The sequence below is a fragment of the Girardinichthys multiradiatus genome, chromosome 6 (assembly GCF_021462225.1).
Source record: "Girardinichthys multiradiatus isolate DD_20200921_A chromosome 6, DD_fGirMul_XY1, whole genome shotgun sequence".
Taxonomy (NCBI): domain Eukaryota; kingdom Metazoa; phylum Chordata; class Actinopteri; order Cyprinodontiformes; family Goodeidae; genus Girardinichthys; species Girardinichthys multiradiatus.
This window is the reverse complement of record NC_061799.1, coordinates 16,983,260-17,007,479: the sequence shown is the minus strand read 5'-3', so window position 1 is coordinate 17,007,479 and position 24,220 is coordinate 16,983,260. Positions and strand designations below refer to the sequence as shown.

Below are 24,220 nucleotides of genomic sequence, written 5' to 3'. Positions count from 1 at the left end.
TGCCAAGACAGGAACACACACACACACACACAAAACAGTCAAGTTAAAATTATTCAAAGCTAAAAGTAAATGAAAGAGGACTATAAATACTGATTTAACAAAGTTTTTGTAAGTGACAGCTGTGCTGATTGATTGTTGCCTTAGTCAATGACCGAAAATATTTCTTCTTGCAGGCTAAAAATACAAATATACAAATTGAAAATGTAACAACTGGTATTCTTGACCGGCAAGAAAATCTTTTGTATTTCATTTATTCAAGTCAGCAAATTAATCAGCAAAGTAGCAACTTTGAATTAAAAAAGATACTTGTTAATAAACAACAACAATCAATTAATTGACTCTGATTGTAAGTCCCATCAAAAACAAATCTTTCATATTTGCTACCAAATGTGTCTTCTGATGAAACAAGGTCGGTTAACCGTATCAAAGCATACCAAGGTTTTAACTGATCAATCAAGTTTATATATTTTTGTCTTTTTCCATTTTTCCCCAGTAAAACTATTGTACAAAACTGTTCTGAATCTGATACGGGCCCATGCCGCTTGCTTTTGTTCTGCTTCGACACCAGTTTGTCAAACCAGCCTGTCGGTCAATACTCATAGCTTGAAAAGCGGAGGCTGAATCAGTCTGTAATGGCAGCCAACAGAGCAGAGGGGCAAAATGGATCATCATTCTATCCATCCATGAGCAAAAATGAGCCATCTCTTCCCCATCTTTAACTCCCTGTTGCTATAGTTTCCGCCTAACCCCCATCCTTGCCTGATCCTCCAGAAGGCTAACCTTAGTAAACAAACTGGCTGACACCTCATTTTTCCTCTCCCTTCTCTTTCCTGCAGACTTATCTCCTTGCTCCTTATCCCTGCACCTCCTCTTTGCTCCCAAGTAAGCTTTCGGTGACAGGAAACTGGTTACCAGCTGTTGGGAGCCTCTCCAGCTGCCTCTCCTTCCCCTCCTTCTCTCTCCCTCCCTGCCTCCCTCCCGCTTTCTCTCTCTCCAGCTGCTCAGGGTCCCAGTAGCAGATGGGAAATCAGGCATCATGACACGAATAAATTATCTCCATACTTCAAAAAGGCACAGCGAGGGAGAATGTGTGTGTGTCGTACCACAACCAGAGACACTATGCCTTTGAGAGTCCGTTGGTGTGCATGTGTAACACGTGCGCTTTTCTATTTCTTTCCGTGTGTCAGTAGTGCACGCGTGAGCATCAGCAAGTTTCTCTGTACGTACACACACACCATAGCTTTTTCACATGGAGGAGGAAAGAGTTGGGATGCCATCACGAAAAGTTCACTTCCATCAGAAGAATGCTAATGTACACACAAGCCCAGAAGTGCTGCAAGGTCACACATCACACAACCCCCAGCACACAAACACCTGCTGACACACACGTAAACTGAGCCATTTAGACGCACAAATCGGGGGAAGGGAGGGTACACCGGAGGGGTGAGGGATGGAGAGACAGTAGAGGAAAAGAGAGAGATGGTGAGATGCAGTGCCAAGAGATAAATCTGTCCCCCTGCCAAGCTTCTTAGGTAATCAATCACAGGAATGACAATGGAGATGCACGGTGTGTACACAATGGTGCGCATGCACACACACTCAGACACAGCCACCTCACTGCTGTGTCAGGTTTGGTGTTCTGCATCATGAATTTAAAATTTTTTTAAAGCATGTCCAACAAAAGGACAAATATTGTCCTCAAACTTCCAAAATAAGTTGGAAAAATATCATCTATAGCTCCAAATAGATCCAAAACATAACACCAAAAATTTACAGCAATCATCATTAAAACCTAAAACTTTCAGTAGAAGAAGCGATGTCTTTATACTCCATCCATTAATCCATCCACGGTATGGATCATCACACCCATTTATTGTCCAATTTAAAGCCAGACCTGTTTGGCATACATTAAACTCTTGTTTTTTGCATTGCAATTATGTTTTTGCTTAAATTTTCTGCAAATAACTTGAACGTCATACAGTTTAAGTAACAAACCATGCAACGAGCTGCATCTCTGGTGATAAAACAAATACATCATTTGACTATCTAAAAGTTCAAAAGGTCTCTCATTACAGTGCTGCCAGTAAATGCTCTGCAGTGTCAAGTGGACTTCCTCCCGAGCATAAAATCACTTTTACATAGTGACATCTGCTCTTTGTGAAGCTTAAAGCTGCTACAATACCCTTCATAGTTCAGATACAAAACACTGGCATGCACCAGACAGTTAAAAACTCCAACCTCACGTATCGTCTTAAGGGATCCAACCCCACATTTCCCTAATGAAGGCTTTTAAATCAATGGGATATTTCAACATGTATATTTGGAATTTGCTTTAAAAAGTTTGTTTTACACCAAAGAGGGTCATGTGACACATCAAACCTATTGGGAATTTCACAAGAAAAACAATGAGGTGCTTGGTTTTAACATAACTTTATTCTTTCATGAGTTATTTACAAGTTTCTCTTTGTTTATAGCCATTGACATGTTGCCAAGGTTAACAAAGATAGTGGGGCCATTCTTCATCAATGGAAACCTCAAGGCCACTGGATATGCGAAATTGCTACATGATGATGTGTTTCCCTCTTTATGCACTGAAGCTGGCACGTTCCTTGAGTTTTTCCAGCAAGATGGCGCACCACCACATTATGGGTGTCAGGTCCGAGCATTCCTAGATGAACAGTTTCCTGGAAAGTGGATTGGTCGTCGTGGGCCAGTTGAATGGCCCCCAAGGTCTCCCGATCTGACCCCCTTAGACTTTTATCATTGGGGTCATCTGAAGGCAATTGTCTATGCTGTGAAGATACGAGATGTGCAGCATCTGAGACTATGGATACTGGAAGCCTGCGCTAGCATTTCTCCTGTGGTGTTGCTATCAGTGTGTGAAGAGTGGGAGAAGAGGGTTGCATTGACAATCCAACACAATGGGCAGCACATTGAACACATTTCAGTGGTCAGGAACTTGTAAATAACTCATGAAAGAATAAAGTTATGTTAAAACCAAGCACACCATTGTTTTTCATGTGAAATTCCCAATAGGTTTGATGTGTCACATGACCCTCTTCCTATTGGAAAGACAAAAGTTAGATTCAAAATGGCCGACTTCAAAATGGCCACCACCCATCTTGAAAAGTTTCCCCTCTCACATATACTAATGTGCCACAAACAGGAAGTTAATATGACCAACCATTCCCATTTTATTAAGGTGTATCCATATAAACGGCCCACCCTGTAGATCCTTAGTAATTGGTGGAAACACTGAGTGGGCATTTGACTGCAAAAAATATAATTATACCATTATTTTTAATAGGACTGTAGAAGACATAATATTGGGTTCAGGACAAGGAGACTTCAGCAAAATTTTTGGGAAAACGAATGCCCACTGGCTCCATTTGGCCTTCCTTGACTTCACTCAGCTTGCTTTGAGAGCCTCTCCATTACCGTTTTTTACGTACCAGTACCTACTTTTTGGTCCCTGCTCCTGACCAGGTCGGACTGGGGTTGAGTCGGGTCTACATGTGACGTGAACAGACCGCTGTTTACTGATTGGCCGTGGGACCAGGAGAAATGAGAAGGTTTTCAAAAAGGTATTGCAGGGAAAGGTTAATAAAACCTATGAGTGACTACAATAATATTAAAAAGGACCACAATGGTTGGAGCAGGTCAAACCAAAATATATATTTTTTTCTATTTACAAATCATAACCCATGCCTGAAGGCTGAAAGAAAAGAAAAAGGACACATCAGCTTTCTAAATTACAAGCAGGCGGGGCACTGTATTTAATTACATCCTAAATCAAGCTGATCACACATAAAATCAGCTGTTCAGATGCAGATATATTTCCCCCAAAACACCCAAAACAATACCGCCATGAAACAGCGTGTTTGGTTTGAATTTATTGACAGCCCACGAAGCAAACCAGCCTCTGCAGGAAGAGGGAGCAGGCATAGAGCAGCTGCCCGTAATAAGAATATATCGGATCAAACAGAAGAACTAGCCCGCTGTATGACGGACGCATGTCCGATATCCAACCTAAAACTGACTCAACCACGGTCAGAAGTCCGCGGTTTTGCGCTTTTAAGTCCTTATCCTCATGATTGCCATGGCTAAGACAAAAAGATCTCCATAAAGCCCAAAATTGTAAATTCTTCAGGCAAACTCTACAGCATTAGCAGTTCAGACAACCGCATCTCTCCTCTCCGCTTCTCCTACCACACCCCCTCACATCAGAATCTCTGAGCCTTATTTTCTTGTTCTGGCTTCCAGATAATTATTGCAGTGGATCATTTTATACATAAAAAAAGATATACAAGACATTCTTACATATACAACAATTTCAAACATCATTAGTCTTTAGTTTATGTTTTTATTTTCTAACTGAGTTATAATTTTTTTATCATTTTATGCAGATTACTTTAATGTGACAATGTAACATAGTAACGTTAATAGCAGCACAGCGCACTACACTGATGGCTGGAAGCAGAGCTTTAGCTGTGATAGCTTCAGCCGTCAGTGGGTCAGTGGAAACACAACTGGTACCGTGCCGAGTACAGCAAAACTGAGTGGAGCGCCGGCTAAAACGAGCCAGTGGAAAAGGGGCATAAGTAAATCGCCTTTCTTTTTGTTTTTACAAAAGGATTAAAGGGTTTCACAAATCACAAACTGGTTAAAACAATCAACTTATGATCCTAACGACCTAAAATGTCATAATCCTAAAAAGAAAATGGAAAAGAAAAAATTTGGTTTCATAAATCTCAAATTTTCCACAGTGGAATCATTTCGTTTGCATCTGATCAAAGTTTTTTGGATTTAGAACTAAAGGTGATAAGATGTTGTCCAGAGTCCCTAAGAAAAAAAACTATGAAATAACCCCTTAGCTTTGTGCTGACACAATGCTTTAAAGCAGATACCAAACTTTGGCATCGTTAGCAGCTAACTGATTAGCCAGCCGTGGTGTTGTCACGATGCCTAAGGCCTTGACATACCTTTCTAAGTCTGTGAACTTGAGCCGCTTGGACCTTGGACACAAGCATGTGCTTATATTCAAACCATTTTATTGCTCTGTTGACCAATAAACCTAACTCAGATATTTACACTACAGAGTCTGAGGGTACAGCAATGCACTGGTTTGTACGCCGTCTACTCAGAGGAGAAGAAGAAACTAACTTAAAATTAAATTTCTCACCAAAGTATTTTTGCAGTTTCTGTATTCTTGTATTCCCTGAGAAGTAAATTATCCTAATGGGTAAAATGGCAAATCTCTCATCGTATTTATGAAAAATACGCATCGTCACTACAAACAAAGCCGTATCAGTGGAGTAATTGTCAGCCTTTGGGAGTGTGCTCTAAACACAGTCACTGTGTTTCTTCTTCAGCTCATGATCTGACCCACAGTTTCTTTGGTGAGGTTTGGCGGCACCCTCTGAAAGGGAGTGTTATCACAGCTGGCGAGCACAGTCAGTGCGGTTTGGGCTGCAATCGAATTGCCTAGCAGACATTAGTTGGCAGGTACAGATGACAACACAGGCTTTGCCTTACAGTGAACTGGGAGGTATAAACTGTTCATTATCACCATCACCTAAACAAAGGAAGGGACGCCTCAATTCAATCTCAAATATACCATAATTTGATGAGATTCATGCCCTAAATGCCAGCTAAAAACTCTTTAATCCTCTTGCACTGTGAGGACTTATAACATCCACAAGCTTGTAAGGCCTTTAAAGTGTTGTCAGCCACTGCTATAAAAACATGTAATGGCAGGCTACACTAATAGTGACCAAAATAATCTTCATTTGAGTTTGAGGCTTAAACTTGTTGGGCTGAATGTCCTGAGTTTTAACTAATTGTTGCCCTGACCTTTTTGAAGCTTTGACCTGATATGAATGTTTACCAGCAAAAGAGAAGATGAAATGAGCCATATGCTGACAGGACAAACAGTACTCACCAGCATCCAATATTTTTATGAAAACATTATGTGCAGATGGCTTATATGCATGTTGAAAAAAAAAATAATCAAGCCACTAGTATGTCCACTATGTCTAGCTCCACCTCCTTGCAAGACTCAGTTCAACTGATCTACCGTGGACATTCATTGTTTTGTTGAACACATCCAGGAGACAGTTTGTCTTTACTTGTTGAAACACGCCATAAAACCAGCAAAATGAGTAAATTAATATTTAGAACAGAATCAGAAGAAGCAAGATATACCTAAAGAGAGAAGCGTTTCCAAGAAGCTGCAGAATCTTAGCGACCCAAATGGTATAACAGCTCCCTGACTGTGAGATGAGTGGGGGGAGGGGGGAGACAAGCATGTTATATGTCAACCAGAGTGCTGCACGCAACATAGTGTGTGTCAGTGTGTGTGTGTGTGTGTTTGAGTTGTAGAATAAAGGTCACAACGCAGCATTCTGCTGGAGCTGTGACCTTGAGATGCTGATGAAGGCCAGTGTGTGTGTGTGTGTGTGTGTAATAACCATGCTTAGTGAACAGATGGAGCTTAGAGTACCAGACATGCAGTCATCATGACTGACCGACCAGCTCGGTAAGTTGTGTGTGGCTCTTTTTAACAAGTGCATCATGAGATGAACTCCCTTCCTGTGCCATACACTCACTCTTTAACTCCACTAGTGAGGCTATCCTATTTCCTAAGGCAATTCGCCATCCTATTCTGGACCAAACCATCAATGCTTGTGTGCATGTGTGTGTGTAACAACAGGGGCTGCGGGGGCTGGCAGCTTAAGTCAGGACGGCACATGCGGCGCGCCCAGGCGAGAAGTGGGGCTCACCAGTCAACCTGGCATCTAGGTCAGGAGTCCTGGATAAATTAAGTGTGACGGCTGAAATGTCAACCACGGAACGCAGCAAACGCAGTCTTGGAGATGGGGAGCAATAGGCGAGGGTAGGAGAGCAGAGTGAAGAAAAAGAAGGGACTGGTTCTGCGTTTGTGTGGCCACAGGGCTGCTTTTGTGCATCAGTGGGTCAGTGGAGAAAGGGGGCTTTGAGGAACAAAACAAACTAATGGAAGGCGAGGGGCACGTGACACAGGCAACTCCAACACACAAATGTGGCTAGCAGACATGAGGACTTCTCCCCACCAACCATTTTTTTCTTTTGCTACAGATCCTGTACCTCTTTCTCATCAGATGCATTACATTTTCCCCCTGAATAAGAATTTTTTATAACTTTCTATTTCACTATATATAAAAGTGCTTACGTTTCCAATGTGACGTCCAAAATCGGGCTGTTTACGTAAATTACACCTTCCAACACTTATATGGTCATGTCACTTCTGCAGAAGTATGTCACGACTTCAAAAGCTTATTAGATGAAATACAGCCCTTACAGAGAATACAACTGACATCAGACCAACACAGCATTAATGTAAAATTGTTTGATAGCAGGTATGATTTAAAAAGCTAAGAAAGGCCACTACAGACTTTGGAAATGTGAAATAGATGTTAAGTGCACGATGGTAATTTCAATGTCCTTTTCAGTGTGTAAGAGAAAAAAATGAGCTCCTGTTATGATAAAAAAAGCTGTTTTCAGAAATAAGAAGTGTAATTGTGTTTATGTTCAGTCCATAATCCCACCAAGGTTAGCTGATTCTTTAAAGTATTTGAATGTAAGCACCCTAAAACGATGACATTTACCATGAGCTAATGGGTTTCAAGTTGCTTATAAACAAAAATAAATAATCCTGTTATTTACTTAAAGTGAATGGTAAATATGATCTTTCAATGAGTTACCAGGGCTGTCTTCTGGGGTAGATTTCAACCATGGTATGGTGTTTTGGCCCTGGTTCCTACAGTGGATACAGCAGTGGTAACAAAATGGCCACAGAAAACTACCCTGGTTCCTGGAAAAGATTTCTGCAGTGAAATTATACCTTTTGCGAGTTGTCCCACTCCTTTCGCATAGTTTCATGACCAATATTCCAACTTTCTAACATATAATAGTCATTTATTTTGTCTTAAAAACTGTCTGTGTCTTTTCTGTTCATCTCACTACACAGCAATAGGTCAGTGATGATATCCCTGAGGTGGATAAGACCAACGGTGAGAAAGACAGACAAGAGGGGAGAGAGAGCGGAAAGAGAGGAGACGGGGAAGGGGGGTGGACAGGAAGGGAGGTTTCCTCTATAGAAGAGGGGGGAAGTGAGACCAAGAGCGGGGAGAGATTATTCTGGTGGCGCCTCTGTGCGCGTGCCTGTGTGCATGTGTGTGTTGCACACATGTCTCAGGATATGCAGCTCACAGGAAGCAAACAGCTGCAAGAATCCATTTCCCCACACACACACACACACACGGAAATACAACCACACACACAAGGCAAAAAAAACACACACACACACACAAATCCCCAATGATCCAGTACCCGATACACCGCTGTGTTCTCAAATGTCATGCACACACACATTTATGAACATGCACGCACACACTTCCCTTAGACTCCAAAACACACAGGCGATTTCCCCACCCACATGAAAAATAAACATTCACATGAAAAACACCCTCACACAAAAACAAATGCACATAGTCTTGATCTCTCTCACACTCGCAGCTTTGCAACCACATCAAAGCATTTGTTTGATGGAGACTCACCTGTATGTGAGGCACTTTCTGTGGGGTAAGAGGGGGTGAGGAGAGTGGGTGGGGGGCAGGTGGCTGAGGTGCCCATGGGTGGGAGGCCTGGTTGGGAGGAGGGGGCGTGCTTTGCAGGTGATGAGGGTGTGGGGGCAGATGCGTGTGCTGCATCTGAGCGTTCTGGGCAGGTGGAGTTAAGCCCTGGGTAGGGGCAGGGGCTCCGTGCTGACCAATAGGCGGACCCTGGAAACCCATAGGAGCAGACTGCATGGGCTGCCCACCTCGAGAGGCCTGCTGCTGGGCCTGGAGCAGGCGCTGTTCACTCCCCTGGCTGACTGTGGCTTCATGAGGCCCTGGAAAGGGAGACGAAAGAAGAAGAATTTTATCACAAACTGATAGTTGTGAGAGCTATAGGATTTTAAAGTTGTGTTCCTTAGGGGTTAGTCTTAGTAACACTTCTATTTATAATCCATTTCAATAATACTGACAGTAATGATGCCACTAAAAACTGTAATTTAAATTCTGATTATACAGTTATGTATAGGTCAGCATCCAGACAAAACCAGTCATATTCGCAGTCTTTCACTACTTTTCAGGGTTAAAAGGTCAAATTTGTCTCCCAATATACATTTCTGGGCTTTCTTCTTGACAAAATCTTTATAGATTTTGCACTAAGATGTAGGTATAAAAGCTTAAACTGAGAGTACTTATGGCTTGATGCTGCCAGATTTATGTCTTTACTTTGGGGATTAATACGCAGGCCTAAAGGACCTGCATACAGTTCATCACAAAGCTTTAAGATTCTTTTCAAATTTAGGAAGATTTAGACCATTGTCTACAGCATGTTTGTGTTAGTCTTTTCCACTCAGACTGGGGCTTCAATATACTTTAACTTATAGGGCCATTTTTGGACACCTTTGAAATACTTCAGACCTACAATCATTAAAAAGTTAGAGTAAAGCTACAGTCTCTAGTCCCAAGATGTTGTCTTGGTCCGTTAGAAACAAAAAATGTCTCGTTTGGGGAAAAAAAGGTACAAGACAGTTTTAGATTAAGTAGCTCAGGGGATGGTATTAGGACCACTATTTATACTCTCGTACTATTTATACATTAAAAATGACAGTGTTCCCACTGCGTATGCTTAACTTTATGGTGATGAATATTTCTAAATCCACACCCAACCTAGCTCTCTTTTAACTGCAGTTGGTAAAATAATTTTTGTGACATCTAGTGTTTTTAATTTCAAAATGGAGATTCATGTTTAGGCCATTATTTATCATGGAGTTTTATGATTCATCACAAATTTCAAAAGACATCCACATCACTGCAATAGGTTTATGTTGATTGATGCAGATCGTTGCACTTGTGTGTGTGTGTGTGTGTATATATTATATATAGATGAATAAATGAAAGGTATATATCTCACTGAGTAAAAAAACAAAACAATGGGCAGTGAAAGTTCCTGTAAGTTCCGTCAAACACAAAGAAGTTGCACAAGAACAAGTGGGATTTTTCTTTTTTCAAGCCTCATCTTTGATCCTAAGCAAGATCCCACAAGTCCCCCAAAAAAAAGCACCATGTGACTCTTGGATCAGAGCACTCAGCTTTAACAAAAAAGGAGTTAATCCATTAAATCTGTGTATTGTTTCTAAATATACCCGCACTGTCTCCTTATTTCCACTGCCTTAACAAAATCCGTGTGAACAGAAATTCTCACCAGAACCAACCTGGTGCCAAATCTTCTCAACCATCTGTCTAATAAAAAGAAACTTTACCAGCTTTGTTTTGTACGACACTGTGATTAGTTTGACGGCTCCTTACCTTGTGATTGCTGAAGCCTATTCGGCCCAATTTGTGGTCCACGTTGAGGCCCCATGCCAGGATAAATTTGACCTGCACTGGGAGGCATGTTATGGGGCTGCTGGTGTTGTGGGTGTGCTGCAGTTAAAGAAGTTTGTGGAGTTCTCTGTGCATGGGCCATAGCGCTAGGAGGAGAATGCATTGCTGTGTATCCTGCAACATCAGGAGGCCCAGCTAGTCCTGCGCTAGGGGGTCTTCCCTGGGGAGGAGGAGTTGGGGTTCCCAAAACCCGCATAGGGGACATAGATGGGGGGGAGGGGTAAGATCCCTGAGCTGGGGCAGTAAGGTGGGACTGGGGTTGGGGCATATTTGGGGGGTGGTTTAGGGGATGCATAGGCTGGCCTTGCTGTCCTGCCTGCTGCTGCATTGAGGCAGAGTGGGGGTGGTGGGGTGGAACAGAGGGGTATCGTTGTCCCTGTTGCCCTGGTGCTGGGCTCGTTCCCTGGTTGAACCGCTGGCCCAGCTGGCCTGTTCCCATGGCCTGGCTGGTGTTAGCACTGACATTAGCACTAGCCCCCTGGCCCATCCCAGGTCCCATGGCAGCATACTGGGGCTGATAGCCAGGGTAAGGAGCACCCCCAAATGGTGTCATGCCCTGTTGGTGCTGGTGTGGAGGTTGTCTAGAAGGGGAATGTGGGTATCGAGGTGTGTGGATAGGATAGTTCTGGGACTGCGGCTGACTCATCTGGACCCCCCCCATCCCAACATGTCCTAAGTAGTGAGATGGGTCCTGAGCTGGAACAGTGGCCATGCTCTGTGAAGGGTAGTGTTGATTCATGCGAACTGCACTGGATGTAGAAGGACCTTGCATGCCAGCAAAGTTGCCTTGAGACATTTGGTAGCTTCCCATCTGGTTGGGACCAGCCCCTGATGGTGCTGAAGCCTGCTGATACACAGATCTGCTCTGCTGCTGAGGGCCCCAAACTCCACCACCACCTCCTCCGCCTCCCCCAGAATCACCCTGGTACCCATGGTGAGGGTTGCTAGAGTTAGCCTGGTTATTGTGGTAATGAGAAGTCATGCCATTCATAGCCGTGTTCACATTTGGTGACCCCTGGTTCGGACCGTTCTGGGCCATCATCCGTCCTCCAGGGGCACCTGGTTGATCATAGCCTGTGTAAGGGCTGTGCTCATACATTTGCCCCAATTTGGACTGCCCCGGTCCGGCCCCGTTGCTGTGAAGCATCCCTTGGTGGTAAGCCCGATTTCCCTGGTGCTCGTGGTTCAGAGATGGATTTGTCGGCTGGGCTAGTGGGTTGGCTTGGCCAGCCGCTGACTGCTGGGGAAAGCAGTCTCCCAAACTATCCAAACCATCCGAGAACAACCCTGCATCATCACCAAAGAGGCTCAAGATCCCTGGATCCGCCATGGCTGGGTGGTGGGCCCAGAGATGGGAGTTGTGCTGTGAAGTGAGGAGCTAACCACTAATTTGAAGCGTTCCACTCCATCGTCCTCATTAAGGTTCCTGGAGAAACAAGGGGAGGAAACAGACAAAATAAGAAGTTAGTGTAAGTATTTATAATAGCAAAGAGAATTTTATGTTGTTTTATAGGGTTATTTGGTATTTGACCAGCAGATTATCAATCAGAGCCCATTAAGGGAAATTTGGCCAGTTCTCATTGCTGACCAACTAAATATCCTTTTACTGTGAGAATCTGAAATTAGTTAATTTCTTACACTGCAGAGAACAAGGAAATTGAATTACCAGCAATTATTACTATGCCGAAATGCTTGTTGTATGAATAAAGTTATGTTAAAATGGTCATAACTTTCAGCTCTGGTTTTAAAATTAAAATGGACATTGTAGCATTTCCCTAAATCGCTTCACTTACATTGCGCTAAATCATACAACTCACTGTAAACATTTTGCATTTTTTCCAGCCCTTACAGAGGTTTCCAAGATTACCAAACTTAACATCAAAGGATAACTTAATCGTATGTAACCACAACAGCAGAGGAAAAAGGATGGAAAAATGTAACCTCCACACTCAAAGACACTCGTTTCACATCAGCGTCCCCCACACCCTGCTCCCCAAACTCCAATTCACAACTAAACAAAAGAACTTCTTTCTTTGCTAACACACACTTGGAGTCCCTAAGAGTGTGCGTTAGGATAAAGGGCCGAGCAGATGCAGCTCTGTTTGAACAGCAGCAGCTGCCAGTCAGCCAGAAATCAGCCAGCCAACAGGGCAGACAGAGACATACGTACACCAGTCAGTCACTACTTAGCTACTCAGATGGCAGTCCATTCAATAACTACTCAGGCAGTATAGGCAGATGTTTCAAGACAATAGAGCAAACCACCTGCTTGCTAGGATTTAGGTTTAAGACCTTTTCTCCCCCTCCTAGAAAGCAAGAAGGAAAATGCATTCAGGGTGTAAACTTTTACCGTTGCAAAGCAAGCTGAGTTAAAATTAGAAAGACCAATATGAATTTAATTGTCATCCTACTGATTAGGCAGCCCACGCAACATCCCATTTTGTGCGAGCGACAGGGTGACGGTAGGTGGATTGAAGCATGCATCAGTGAGTTTGAGTAGTGGAGAGGAGAGGAGGCCATGGAGGAGGTGGGGGAGGTTTGCTTGTTGCTTCTATGCAGTGCAAAAACAACACCCAAGCCAACTTGTACTACTGCATGGTTTACCCCCCTCTTTTGCACCTCGTTTCTTTCTTCCTCCACAATTCTCCCCTCCCACCCACTTTTTTTCCCTCAGCCACTTATGGGTTCATTGCAGAGCACAGCAGGTATCAGGGACCAAACCCTCATTGTTTCCCCAAATAGAGTGGGCAAACATTAGTAAGTTTCCCTTATCAATAAATGTTATGTGGCTGAATTTAATTATGCCCCCACATAAAATCCATTCTCTCCAATGAGGTAGTGGTGTTGCAGCAACACCACTACCTCATTCTGAGCTAGCTGTTCTAGAGGAGCTAGCAGCTAGCAGTGAGCTAGCAGCTAAGCTTGTATCCCCTGTGATCAATTAATGCATGATTTGCCTAAAAACAACAGTTCACATCTTTTAGCAGACAATGTCTCCATACCTGCAACTGCTAGTGTTTTGTCAAGACTCATGACTTCCCATGATGAAGTATCCTGCCACCCAACAGATGTTTACTGGTTAGTTTTTCTCAAATGGTTGAGACCCAAAGAGCTGTAATTAATTCCACCATGTGCTCATGTCAAACGATGGACAGTCAAATCTACCTTCATTGATCTAGAATACAAACCTCCAAAAAATCTCTCATTTACCAAAGAAGACAAGTAGTAAACTGGTGCCGTAGGATCTTCAAACAACACTTTTTGATAACAGATGGGATTTAGGAGAAATCTGTTAATCTATCTGTAAATCAGACAGATTGGAGGGTGTAAACTCCTTTAAATGTCTAAAAAAGGGCTAATTCGGGAGGCCACATTACATCGGCCTGAGACAGCAACAAAATAGAAAAAATGTTTTCTCCTTGAGGATTTTTCAGTGCCAGGTGAGCATTTACCTTTGTTGTGAACACAGAATTAACAAGTCTTTTCCAGCATTACTTCATGTACCCTAAACAAGCTACCAAAAGGAGCCCCATCTAGTTTAACATGCTCAGTAACTGAAAGATATCCAGACACTTTACTACACATTTGTCATTACTTAAAAGAAAGCTTCACTGACCATGATACGTTACTTACAGGTTAGATGTTTGCACAGAGTAGCGGATACCTAATATTCAACATTCAACAGGTTTCACTGTGCTAGGGGGGGCAAGATCTGCCAAATCTGCTAGATAAAGCAAAAACAAAACCCAAGGGAGTTGGTTCTGATCCGTAGGAATGCATAGAGGAGGACTGGGAAGCTGCCCACACTAGCATTAGCATTGTAACATTATGAACACCTCACAATAGTGTTTAGAGTAACTTAACTTAACAAATGCTACTGCAAAAAATGAATGTGCACTATATTACCGTAATATCACCAAGGATTCTGTAGATGCAGGATCTGGTACGCGACAAGGAAGTGCCAAGCTTTGTGATTCTGTTTAATACTATATTTGGTTAAACTCTTACAACCATAAAAGCCCACACACAATTCAGATGATGGTAGGCGAGAAGCTAAAGTTCACAGCAAGTGTTCGGAACAAATATGTGGACAAAGTGGGTTAATTGCAAGCAATATTAACTTTGCAAGATTCAACAATATAACAACTGTAGAGTCTACAAATAGCATGTAGCTCTACTAGAATATAGACTTTTAGGTTCAAATGAGATTGATGGTTCAAAATGATATTTACAATAAAGTGGCACCAGGTTACAGATTCAAATCTTTTCCAACTTACTAGGGAGAGATATTTGTACAGATAAGCAAGAACATAGTTTCTTAACCAGAGTTTCCTTTTAGATCACCGATCAGCCAAAAAAAAAAAAATACAACCAGACTAATAATATGTATATCTCAAAGGATGAAATTAAAATCAAAGCAATTTTATTCAGAACACAAGTTTCTACAAGCAAATGAAACAGCAGCCGGTTAGCTGAGGAGTGACTGAATATCTATACACGTTATATTCATTTTGGTATTTTGTTCGGGGCATCCGACTTTAATTTGCTTAATTTATTACTAATAAACAAGTCTAACATCATGGTGATCCATCCACCCCAACGTGTTCATTTACTGAGGTCACCACCGCAGGTACGTGAGAACTTATTGCCGCGTCATCACGTTGACTCCAAAATTGTTCCAACGAACCTCTCTAGTAGCCGTGTACTGGTCCATCTGGTCAAATGCTCAGCTGGGAGAAACACACTGGATGTGAGAGGGGTTCTAACAGGTTTCTTAACGTGCCTGTGACACGCTTTTCCCACAAATGCAAAAATTGAAAACATCTTAATATTGAAAAAAACTGGGCAGTAATTCACATGATATTAGGATTAAAGACGTGATAAAAGGTTCCACCAAGCACAGCCAGTTGTGATCGGCAAACTGCTGCAAACAAGAAACCTCTGAATTCACAAGAGAAATGATGTCAGAGGTCAGGATTTCTGACAGGGGCAGTAGAGTGTTGAAGCAGCTATAGCCATGCTGTTCAGAGCATCTGATGTTAAAGAATCTCCATAGAAAGGGTTGTTGCTTTCTGTTGCCAAACGAATCAAAGCTCACAAGGTAAGAGCATTCATTGTCACCAAGTACATTTAGATATCGGCAGTTGTTAATAATAATCTGAAATTATTATTATTAAAATTAGATAAATTACACACGCATACTAAATATTTAAATACTTCTCTTCAAATCTTGAATCGTCCCATGTGTCTGCTGCTGCTCCATGCCGCTCAGCCAGTTGTTTCACTCAGTGCCGTATTTACTGTAACCCTGGATTTATACTGGATCTGATCTGGTCCGGTGTGAACCCTGGAGGAGCTCCAAGGACCATACGCAGATCGTGCAATGAAAGCCAGCGATAAATGCGGTAGCAAGTCCAAAACAACTCATTCTGTGGAAGTTAAACTGCTTCATTTTTTGTTTTATGCATCCAGATATTTTCATGTGTTTTGTTCAACAATGGGTGAGTTCAATGAGGGCAGCAAAGCTATATTTTTTGCTCAGTTTGGTGCATTTAATGTTTAATTGCTCACTTTGTAATACCTTAGTTAATATATAAAGCGCATTAACTGAACTAATTGATCTAATGTTGACAACTGCTAATATATGCACGTGTATATATAAATATATGTGTGTATTTATTTATTTAGCGAGATCTAGTCCGTCTTTAGTGAATTATTTTGAAAATCCGCGTGTTGTGCTGGTTCTGTTTCCTGGTGGTGCTGGATGATTCATGCACATTGACCCCACATTGCTCCGGTATCCGTCAACAATAGACTCTGGTGGAATTAGATGGCCCTCTCCACGCCGCAGTACTTGTGCTCTGCAATCTGATGACAGCTGACTGTCTTCTGACTCTGCTGCTTCTCTCTGATAGTGACTGAAATATATCTAAATAAAAATCAGATTTTTCGCTGCTGCCTCTGTGTTGCTGATCATTAGAGCAGCAGCCAGTTTACCTGCAGGGGTTCCCCTGTAACATCATAAAAGAGAACAACAAAATCGCAAAGAAATAGTCTGGAAATGCCTTTTTAGTGACATTTATGACCATATATCTCAACAACTGTTCATTTCAGTGGCATGAATTAATTTTTTTAAATAATTTATGTTTCCTTTGCATAAATGTAATTGGATTTATCATGAAAATTTGATGTCACTGGCACTTTAATATGAAAACTCATCGCATGAAAAGTATATCACTGGTGCAAAGCACAACCACCCCCACTCCCCAACCCACAACCACCACCATAAATAGGCTGTAAATAAAGCAATAACTCAGTCGAAAGAGTCAAAGTTTACATTTACTTTACAGGTTTTATACCTCTGGTTTCACCTCAACAACACATTGTACAAGGCCAGAGTGACTGTCATGGAACAACATTTTAATGCAGTCGTGGCTTCAGGATGAGCTAAATTCAGAAACCAGTTCCTACATGTTTAGTATAGAATCACAGCAAGGGCAGAATTAATTACTTTAAAATGAGAGTCAAGACATATGTATGGGCTTGTCGAGTTTGTAAGAAAAAAATAAAGCAAAATCTGGAGAATTTAAGCAAAGGATGAAATCTTTTTTTTTTTTTTTTCAAAAGATCAGATTACAGAAAACACCTAAATGGAAAATGTTTTGAGTTCTAATCTTTAGAACTGAACTAAACTTAAAACAAATGCAACAACATGGTCTCCATTAACAGATTAAGTAAATCTACAATAGACTTGTATCAGTATTTACAAGTATATAATTGTTTATATTAGATGATTTCAGCTGTAACTATATAAATCCTCCTTTCAGATGCATTACATACTCTGCTGGTCAGTCACACCCAAGTGCAGCACAGTAGTTCACATCATGCCAACAGCAGCAAGGCCTTAGCAACATGTATGTAACCAATGCAGATTGAATGCAGAAATGCTGCCTTTTTAACATTTAAATAAGCAGTATAACAAAAATATAATTTAATCAATTACAGAAACAACAACAAGATGAACTATTTTTTATAGCCGGCATGTAACTGTAATTTTAGATGGACCTGAAAAAAGAAACCCAATCTTGTCACTGGAGACGAACTTCCTGTCCTAAATTACAGTCAAACTTCTATTAAATTATTGCATAAAAAAAGTCCCAGAACAGTGATCTAAAGAGAGGGGAGATGAACCCTAAACACAAACCAGTCACTCATAATTTGATCTGCAACAAATTTAAGTTTAAGATTTTCCAAATTCTTTTAAACAAAAAAAAAAGTATTAAATTTGTTTGCAGCCATTACGCAGGAGCTTACAGGAACTAAACTGACAAATTAAAAATATTGTTATTTAAAGAAAAGGTTTAAACCAAAAAGAAAAATAAGCAAATCTTTGGCAGTCTTAATGAAAAGAAACGTTTTGATGACAACTCAAGAAACTCAAATAGTGAATCAGCTGTTGGGAGTTGTGTGTACAGCTAGATTATGGTGGCGTGTTGGCTGAAAGGCTGTTTTCTTGCAATTCAAATCACTACAGGAAGGACAAAAAAAAGTTTCAACCACGTGTCTGTGTGTTTGGCAGGTGAGAGTAATTGAGTGTAATTTCACATCCTTTGCACCAAGCTACTATGAAGGCAACCGATTTCCTGTCAGCTGTGTCAGAAGCACACTACTTTAGACCATGAATTATACAATAAAAGATAAATGCAGCAATCCTAGCACTCAAAGGCTGCGGTGTGTGTATGTGTATTTGTGCACAACTGCATGAATGATTTAATCAGACCACAGCTTTAGTTAAAAGAAGGAAAGCAAGAGATTATTGGCTCTACTGAGGCTCCTCGTGTTTTTGTCTGACCTGTTCGCATGCCCCAAGGATAAAATTCATCTGCAGCCTGGACACAGCCTCCATGTACAATATGACTCTTTGCTCACATGCATTTCAACCTTCCTGGAGTTGTTTGTCAATTTCTCTGTGAAACGTACTATAGCCACAAAAATGGCGAGCCTTCGGCTCCCTTCTGATTTGTTTTCTTTACCACATCCTCCACCACCTCAGATTAAACTTCTTGTCTCTTTTTTGGCAGTAAACATAACACACAAACACATGCACAGCTTGGCACCAAGGCAGGGCTGTCATTGCAGAGGGAATTAAGTGACTGGTCAACGTGCCAGTTCAGATGCAAAATCTCAGAGGATGAAGCCTTCGGCAATTTGTGCTCTCCTCCGCTCCACCTGCCGAGAAGCATATTTGGAGAGCAGTCGAGTAGACATAACATTAAAAACACTTTTTTATTCTGAGTTAATGTCTTGCTGCAGTCCACCAGCAACCTGGACCTGTCATAGATTTATATTAAAGGGAACATAGAAGGCCCTGCTCAAGGTGAGGAAGCAAACCTTCCCCGGTGCAGAAAAACTGCTGATAACCAGCTCCATGTTGAACCATGCAACCCAAATATGGTTTTTTTTTTCTTTCTTTTACACAGATAACTGTAGCTACACCTCAGCTCCAGTACATCCCAAGTATGGTCTTTCTCTACCTTTATTTGTGGAAAACACAACTCCAGCAACTCTGAACAAGGTCTGCATCTGCTGCTATAAGAACTCATTTTGTATAGCAATCCGACTGTATGGAGAGACTGGATCTCAAACCGGGAGCTGTTTCTGAACCATAAAGCACAGTAACAGGATGTAACAGCAAACAGTACTCAAGGTAGAGTAAGATTTATGAGCACTAAATGAATCAATTTATATTAATGCAGGGGGCTTGCCTCACAACAAGAAGGTGCTGGGTTAAAATGATGGCCGGTGTTGTTCTGCCATTCTCCCTGTGTGTGAATGGATTCTCTCCAGAGGCATGTTTGGATGATTTTTAGAGAGTCTAAAAGTGTGTGAATGCACAGCTGTTTATCTCTGCGTTGCAATGGACTGGTGACCTGTCTGAGCTGACCGACGGAGATGGGCACCAGCCTTGCCCCATCCCTGCAAGTCTGCAACAATTAAGCAGGAAAGATTGGATGGATTTATTAATGCAACTATTACATACACTTAGATAGGGCTGTACCATATTAGGAACTCCTGCAATTGTAATACTACTGTTCAATATTGCCACGACAATATCCATATTAATTAACCCACCTTTTGCTCTTCTCTTTCGCCTACATCATTCCCATTGACCTCACAACTCCCCTTGAACTTTAGCATGTCAATAATAACTTAAAACAGGGCAGTAAAGGTCTCTCTAACTGGTTACATTTATTACCAGCATGCACAGCTTGGTTGCATGGTACTTGAAATGTAATTGTCTATCAAATATTGCATCAAAGCAGTCCTTTGCATTATTATAGTTTTTCACAATTCTACCAAAAACTATTGGAGCTCAAAAAGCTACCAGGTTTTGTTTGCTATCTAAACTCTAGCCACAATAATGATTACTGGACCCCTCAAATGGCGTTTCCCACCAAAATGGTTCCAGTACCTAAACAGTGCTGGTTCTACAGGCAATTCTTAACTGCTTCAAAAGAAAAAAATCATTAACTCACTATAAACATCTCATCCAGCAATTGTTCCCCTTTTGTTTCGTACCAGATTTTACCCGAAGATAAAAGTGAAGGTGGACAGTTTACCTACACAGGTCATCAGTTATGTCATTGTCCTCAGTAAACGGATGTCCCAACATCACCAAGCAACATTATTGCAGCTGTTTTAAACTAGTTGTGATTGTGAAGACTTCACACTCCCAACCAGTCCATCTCTAATCTGATTGGTACCATCAGAGCTGGAAAACAGGAGTTGCCAACAGTGTTTGGAGCAGGAATTGTTAACACTGCTTGAGGACTGTGTTTAAGAACCAAGTTAGGAATGGCATTTATGGATTTGGTGCAAAATATCGCCCCACCTTTACCCTACCCCTCAGACACTGAAATAAAATGTTTTATAGAAGGAAAAAACAACTAAAATCTGAGAAACCACATTAAGAAAACAAGTTTCTAACATGTGCAACCGCAGGATTCAATTAGGTTATTAACCAAAAGGCTAATACTCTAGCGACAGTTCCAGTAATTAACTTACACAATTGGCAAAAACATAAAGCATCTTCATTCAATCCAATGAACAAAAAAAAAGCAATCTCTAATGAGGACAATTAAAAACAACACTTCTGGAGGCTTTTCTACTTGTTGCTCCGCTTCTCTATCAGCACGGTTTTCTGTTTACTAGACAAGTTCTGCAGAAAGGAAGCGTGATCCATCTAGCAAGTGTCTGCCTATTTGTCACAATTAATCAGGTTTTTGATTCGTTAAGCTGGGAAAATACGAGTTCGGTCGCTGCCGTTGGTAATTTAATGACACCGTTTCAGGACACCCCACAATGCCATGGACACACTTATCTGATGATTTCAGTTGGACTTGTGAACAAGTATTTCAATAGGACAATGTGAAGGTTTAATGACTGCAGAGTGTGTGTTACTTAATGTAACAGGCTCTTCAAATTCCTATCTGTCCAGCGACAGAAAGAGAGGCTCTAGCATAACAGAGGGCTGGGAGTAATTTGGCTTCGATGGAGTGGCGTTTTATTTTTTCAGAGGTGACAGTCTGTGCATGGTTAACCAAATTGTTTATTAAACTAATCCTGCAGATTAGCATTCAAGACATGCTGGAGCCAACAATGTGAACTGAATGAACTGTTTATGGTATAAAACGAACAAAACAAACAATGTGTTTCAGTAAATGAAAGTAAACCATCCTAAGTGATTAAAATCACATTAAAAAACTAAAATAAAACCCAGAATTACAATCCAAACCTTTCTTAATAAGAGATTATTCCTCAAAGACACCGTTCCAGGCACACTAACTGAGACGTTGGCAGCTGAAAGTTTCTGTGTGGTGGGAAAAGGTTTTTCCTCAGAGTTTCTGTGTTGTTACTGCAAGCAAACTATGTCCCAAAATAAAACTGGAGAATCTGTATCAGGACTTTGACCTTGAAGTGGCAGCAGTTTCCCCTTAAGAGCACAAACACAGAGAATATGGAAAGAGCTAAAACAGCTCAGCCACTGCTTGAACGTGATTATAAAACACAAATAGAGCTCCTGGCAAAAGTATTCATACTGGGAGAACTTTTTTTTTCACCATTCTGTAATATTACAACACAGAGTATTTGGTGGAATTAAAATGATACATGGTGTCCAAACTTCTTAAAATAAAAAAGAAAAACTTTGTGGAACTTTGAGGATTTGGTATTAATTAATCCCCCTAAGTCAATACTTTGAATAACCACCCTTTGTTGCAATTCCAGCATCCAAGTCTTCTGCAGCAGCTGTTTCTAGAAGCTTTGATCATATTAGGAGTGAAATGTCTGCCCATTGTTCTTTGCAAAACAGTTTAAGTTCAGAGTGGAACGAGAGGACTCGCTAACAACGATACTTCTTCATAACTTGACAATGACCTGAGAAATATTTTTAAATATAAAGACTAAAAAAGGATAGTTGTAGTGTTGTTTTTTCTGTGCTTTTAAAGGCTATATTTGCATAGTAGCTCCACAACAGAGTGGCACTAATAAATCAAATTTTACATAAGTTTAAAATGTTCTCTTCAAGAAAATGGTTTTGTTTTCTTTTAAAAGCTTTCTATGTTCTAGAACCGTTTTTAGAACATACATTTTTAGTTCTTTAATTTAAAACAATTGAAACACTGTCAAAACTGACAACCTCCTTAGGTTCAAATGCACTTTATCTGTTAAACTCCACCTTTTAGACAGTACGGAGGTGTGTGTTTTCTAATGTTTACCTTGTAGTTGTAAATATTCCTGACTGTTGTCAGAGTTGGGAACATGCAAATCTGAAAGTTGACTTTACTCAGTTTTAAGGCAGCTTTTGAACTTTCGTTTCCAAGTTAAGAGACATAAAATTTATCACAGTGTAGGTGTTCATAAAACTTGATAAGCTTGTTTTATTCCAAAAGGGTCATATAGGTTTTATGGCTCTAGACAATTTTTTATTTATTATAAATGGGGGCAAAATGGCTCTTTAGACTGTAAAGATGGCTGATCCATTGTAGTTCTGCCTGGAGGTTTAGAGTCATTGTCCTTCTTGTAGCTGAACCTCTGCCTCAGGTTTAGGTGTTTTTGCAGCATTTAACAGCTTTTATTCCAGAATTGTCCTGAATTTAACCTCCAATAAACTCTGACCAGCTGTCCTTTCCCTGAGGAGAATCCTCCCCGCAGTATGATGCTGCCACCACTATGTGTCATCAGGGGTATGGTGTGCGCAGGGTAATGTGCAATGTCAGGCCATTCACAAAGTGCTTGTAAAGTCAACAAAAATAAAATTTTTGTCTCATCTGACCAGAGCACCTTCTTCCACACGTTTGCTGCGGCTAAAACTGGAAAAGGGACTTGTAATGGCTTCCTTCTTGCCACTCTACCATAAAGGCTAGATTTGCAGACTAGAGTGCATGACTTAAAGTATTTCACAAAAGTGAGCACACCCCTCACATTTTCGTAAGCATTTTATTAGATCTCTTCATGGGACAACAGTGAAGATATGGCACACTGATACAATGTATAGTAGCCAGAGGACAGCTTGTATAACCAGTGTAAATTTGCTTTCTCCCGAAAATAACTGAACACACAGCCATTAATGTTTAAGCTGCTAGCAACAAAAGTGAGTACACCAATCGTGAAAATGTCCAAAATGTGCCCAATCAAACATTTTCCCTCTCTGCTGTCATTTGACTCATTACTGTAACAAGGTCTCAGGTGTGAATAGGGACCAGGTGTGTTAAATTTGTTGTTATTGCTCTCACACTGGTCACTGGAAGTTCAACATGGCACCTGATGGAGAAAAAACTCTCAGAGGATCTGAAAAGAGCAATGGTTGGTCTGCATAAAGATGACCTAGTCTTGAGAAAATTGCCAACACTCTGAAACTGAGCTACAGCACGGTGGCCAAGACCATACAGCGGTTTAACGCAGCAGGTTCCTCTAAGAACAGAATTAACTGCACATGGTCCACACATGCCTCCAAAACTACCAATGCCTTGCTAAAGAAAGTGAGGGTAATGCTGGACTGACCAAGCATGTCTCCAGATGTAAACCCTACAGAGCATCTGTGGGACATCCTCAATCAGAAGGTGGAGGAGCACAAGGTCTCTAACATCCACCAGCTCTGTGATGTCGTCATGGAGGAGTGGAAGAGGATTCCAGTGGCAACCTGTGAAGCTCTAGTGAACTCCATGCCCAAGAGAGTTAAGGCAGTGCTGGAAAATAATATTGGCCACACAAAATATTGACACTCTGGGCACTATTTGGACATTTTCACTGTGGGGTGTACTCACTTTTGTTGCCAGTGATTTAGACATTCATGGCTGTGTGTCGAGTTATTTCGAGTGGGCAGCAAATTTACACTGTTATAAAAGCTGTACACTGGCTACTTTACATTGTATCAATGTGTCATATCCTCAGTGTTGTTCCATGAAAATACCTAATAAAATATTTGCAAAAATTTGAGGGGTGTACTCACTTTTTGAGATACTTTATAGTTGTTCTGCCAACAGATACCCCTGAACACTGATGTTTTTGGTTGAAATGCAACAAAATGTGAAAAGGCTTGAGTATGAATACTTTAACAAGACACTGTATAAACTAGCCAATACCCACCCCTCCCCAAAAAACAGATATAACAAATAATAACCAGGTCATCTCCGAACACTTGTAGTCGAGTTGAAAAATAATCTGGCAATCACCGCCTGGGA

At 41.2% G+C, this 24,220-nt stretch overlaps 1 protein-coding gene across 1 annotated transcript in view; it reads right to left on the bottom strand.

The window, feature by feature from the left end:
* Positions 1-24,220, bottom strand: part of chd7 (chromodomain helicase DNA binding protein 7) — a 92,352-nt gene that overhangs the window by 56,169 nt on the left and 11,963 nt on the right. Inside the window, exons 2-3 of the mRNA XM_047368364.1 lie at positions 10,401-11,904; positions 8,598-8,932 (exon numbers count right to left, since the gene is read on the bottom strand). Of these exons, the coding sequence (XP_047224320.1) occupies positions 8,598-8,932; positions 10,401-11,808 (1,743 nt within the window). The 5' untranslated portion in view covers positions 11,809-11,904. The remainder of the gene's footprint in view (positions 1-8,597; positions 8,933-10,400; positions 11,905-24,220) is intronic.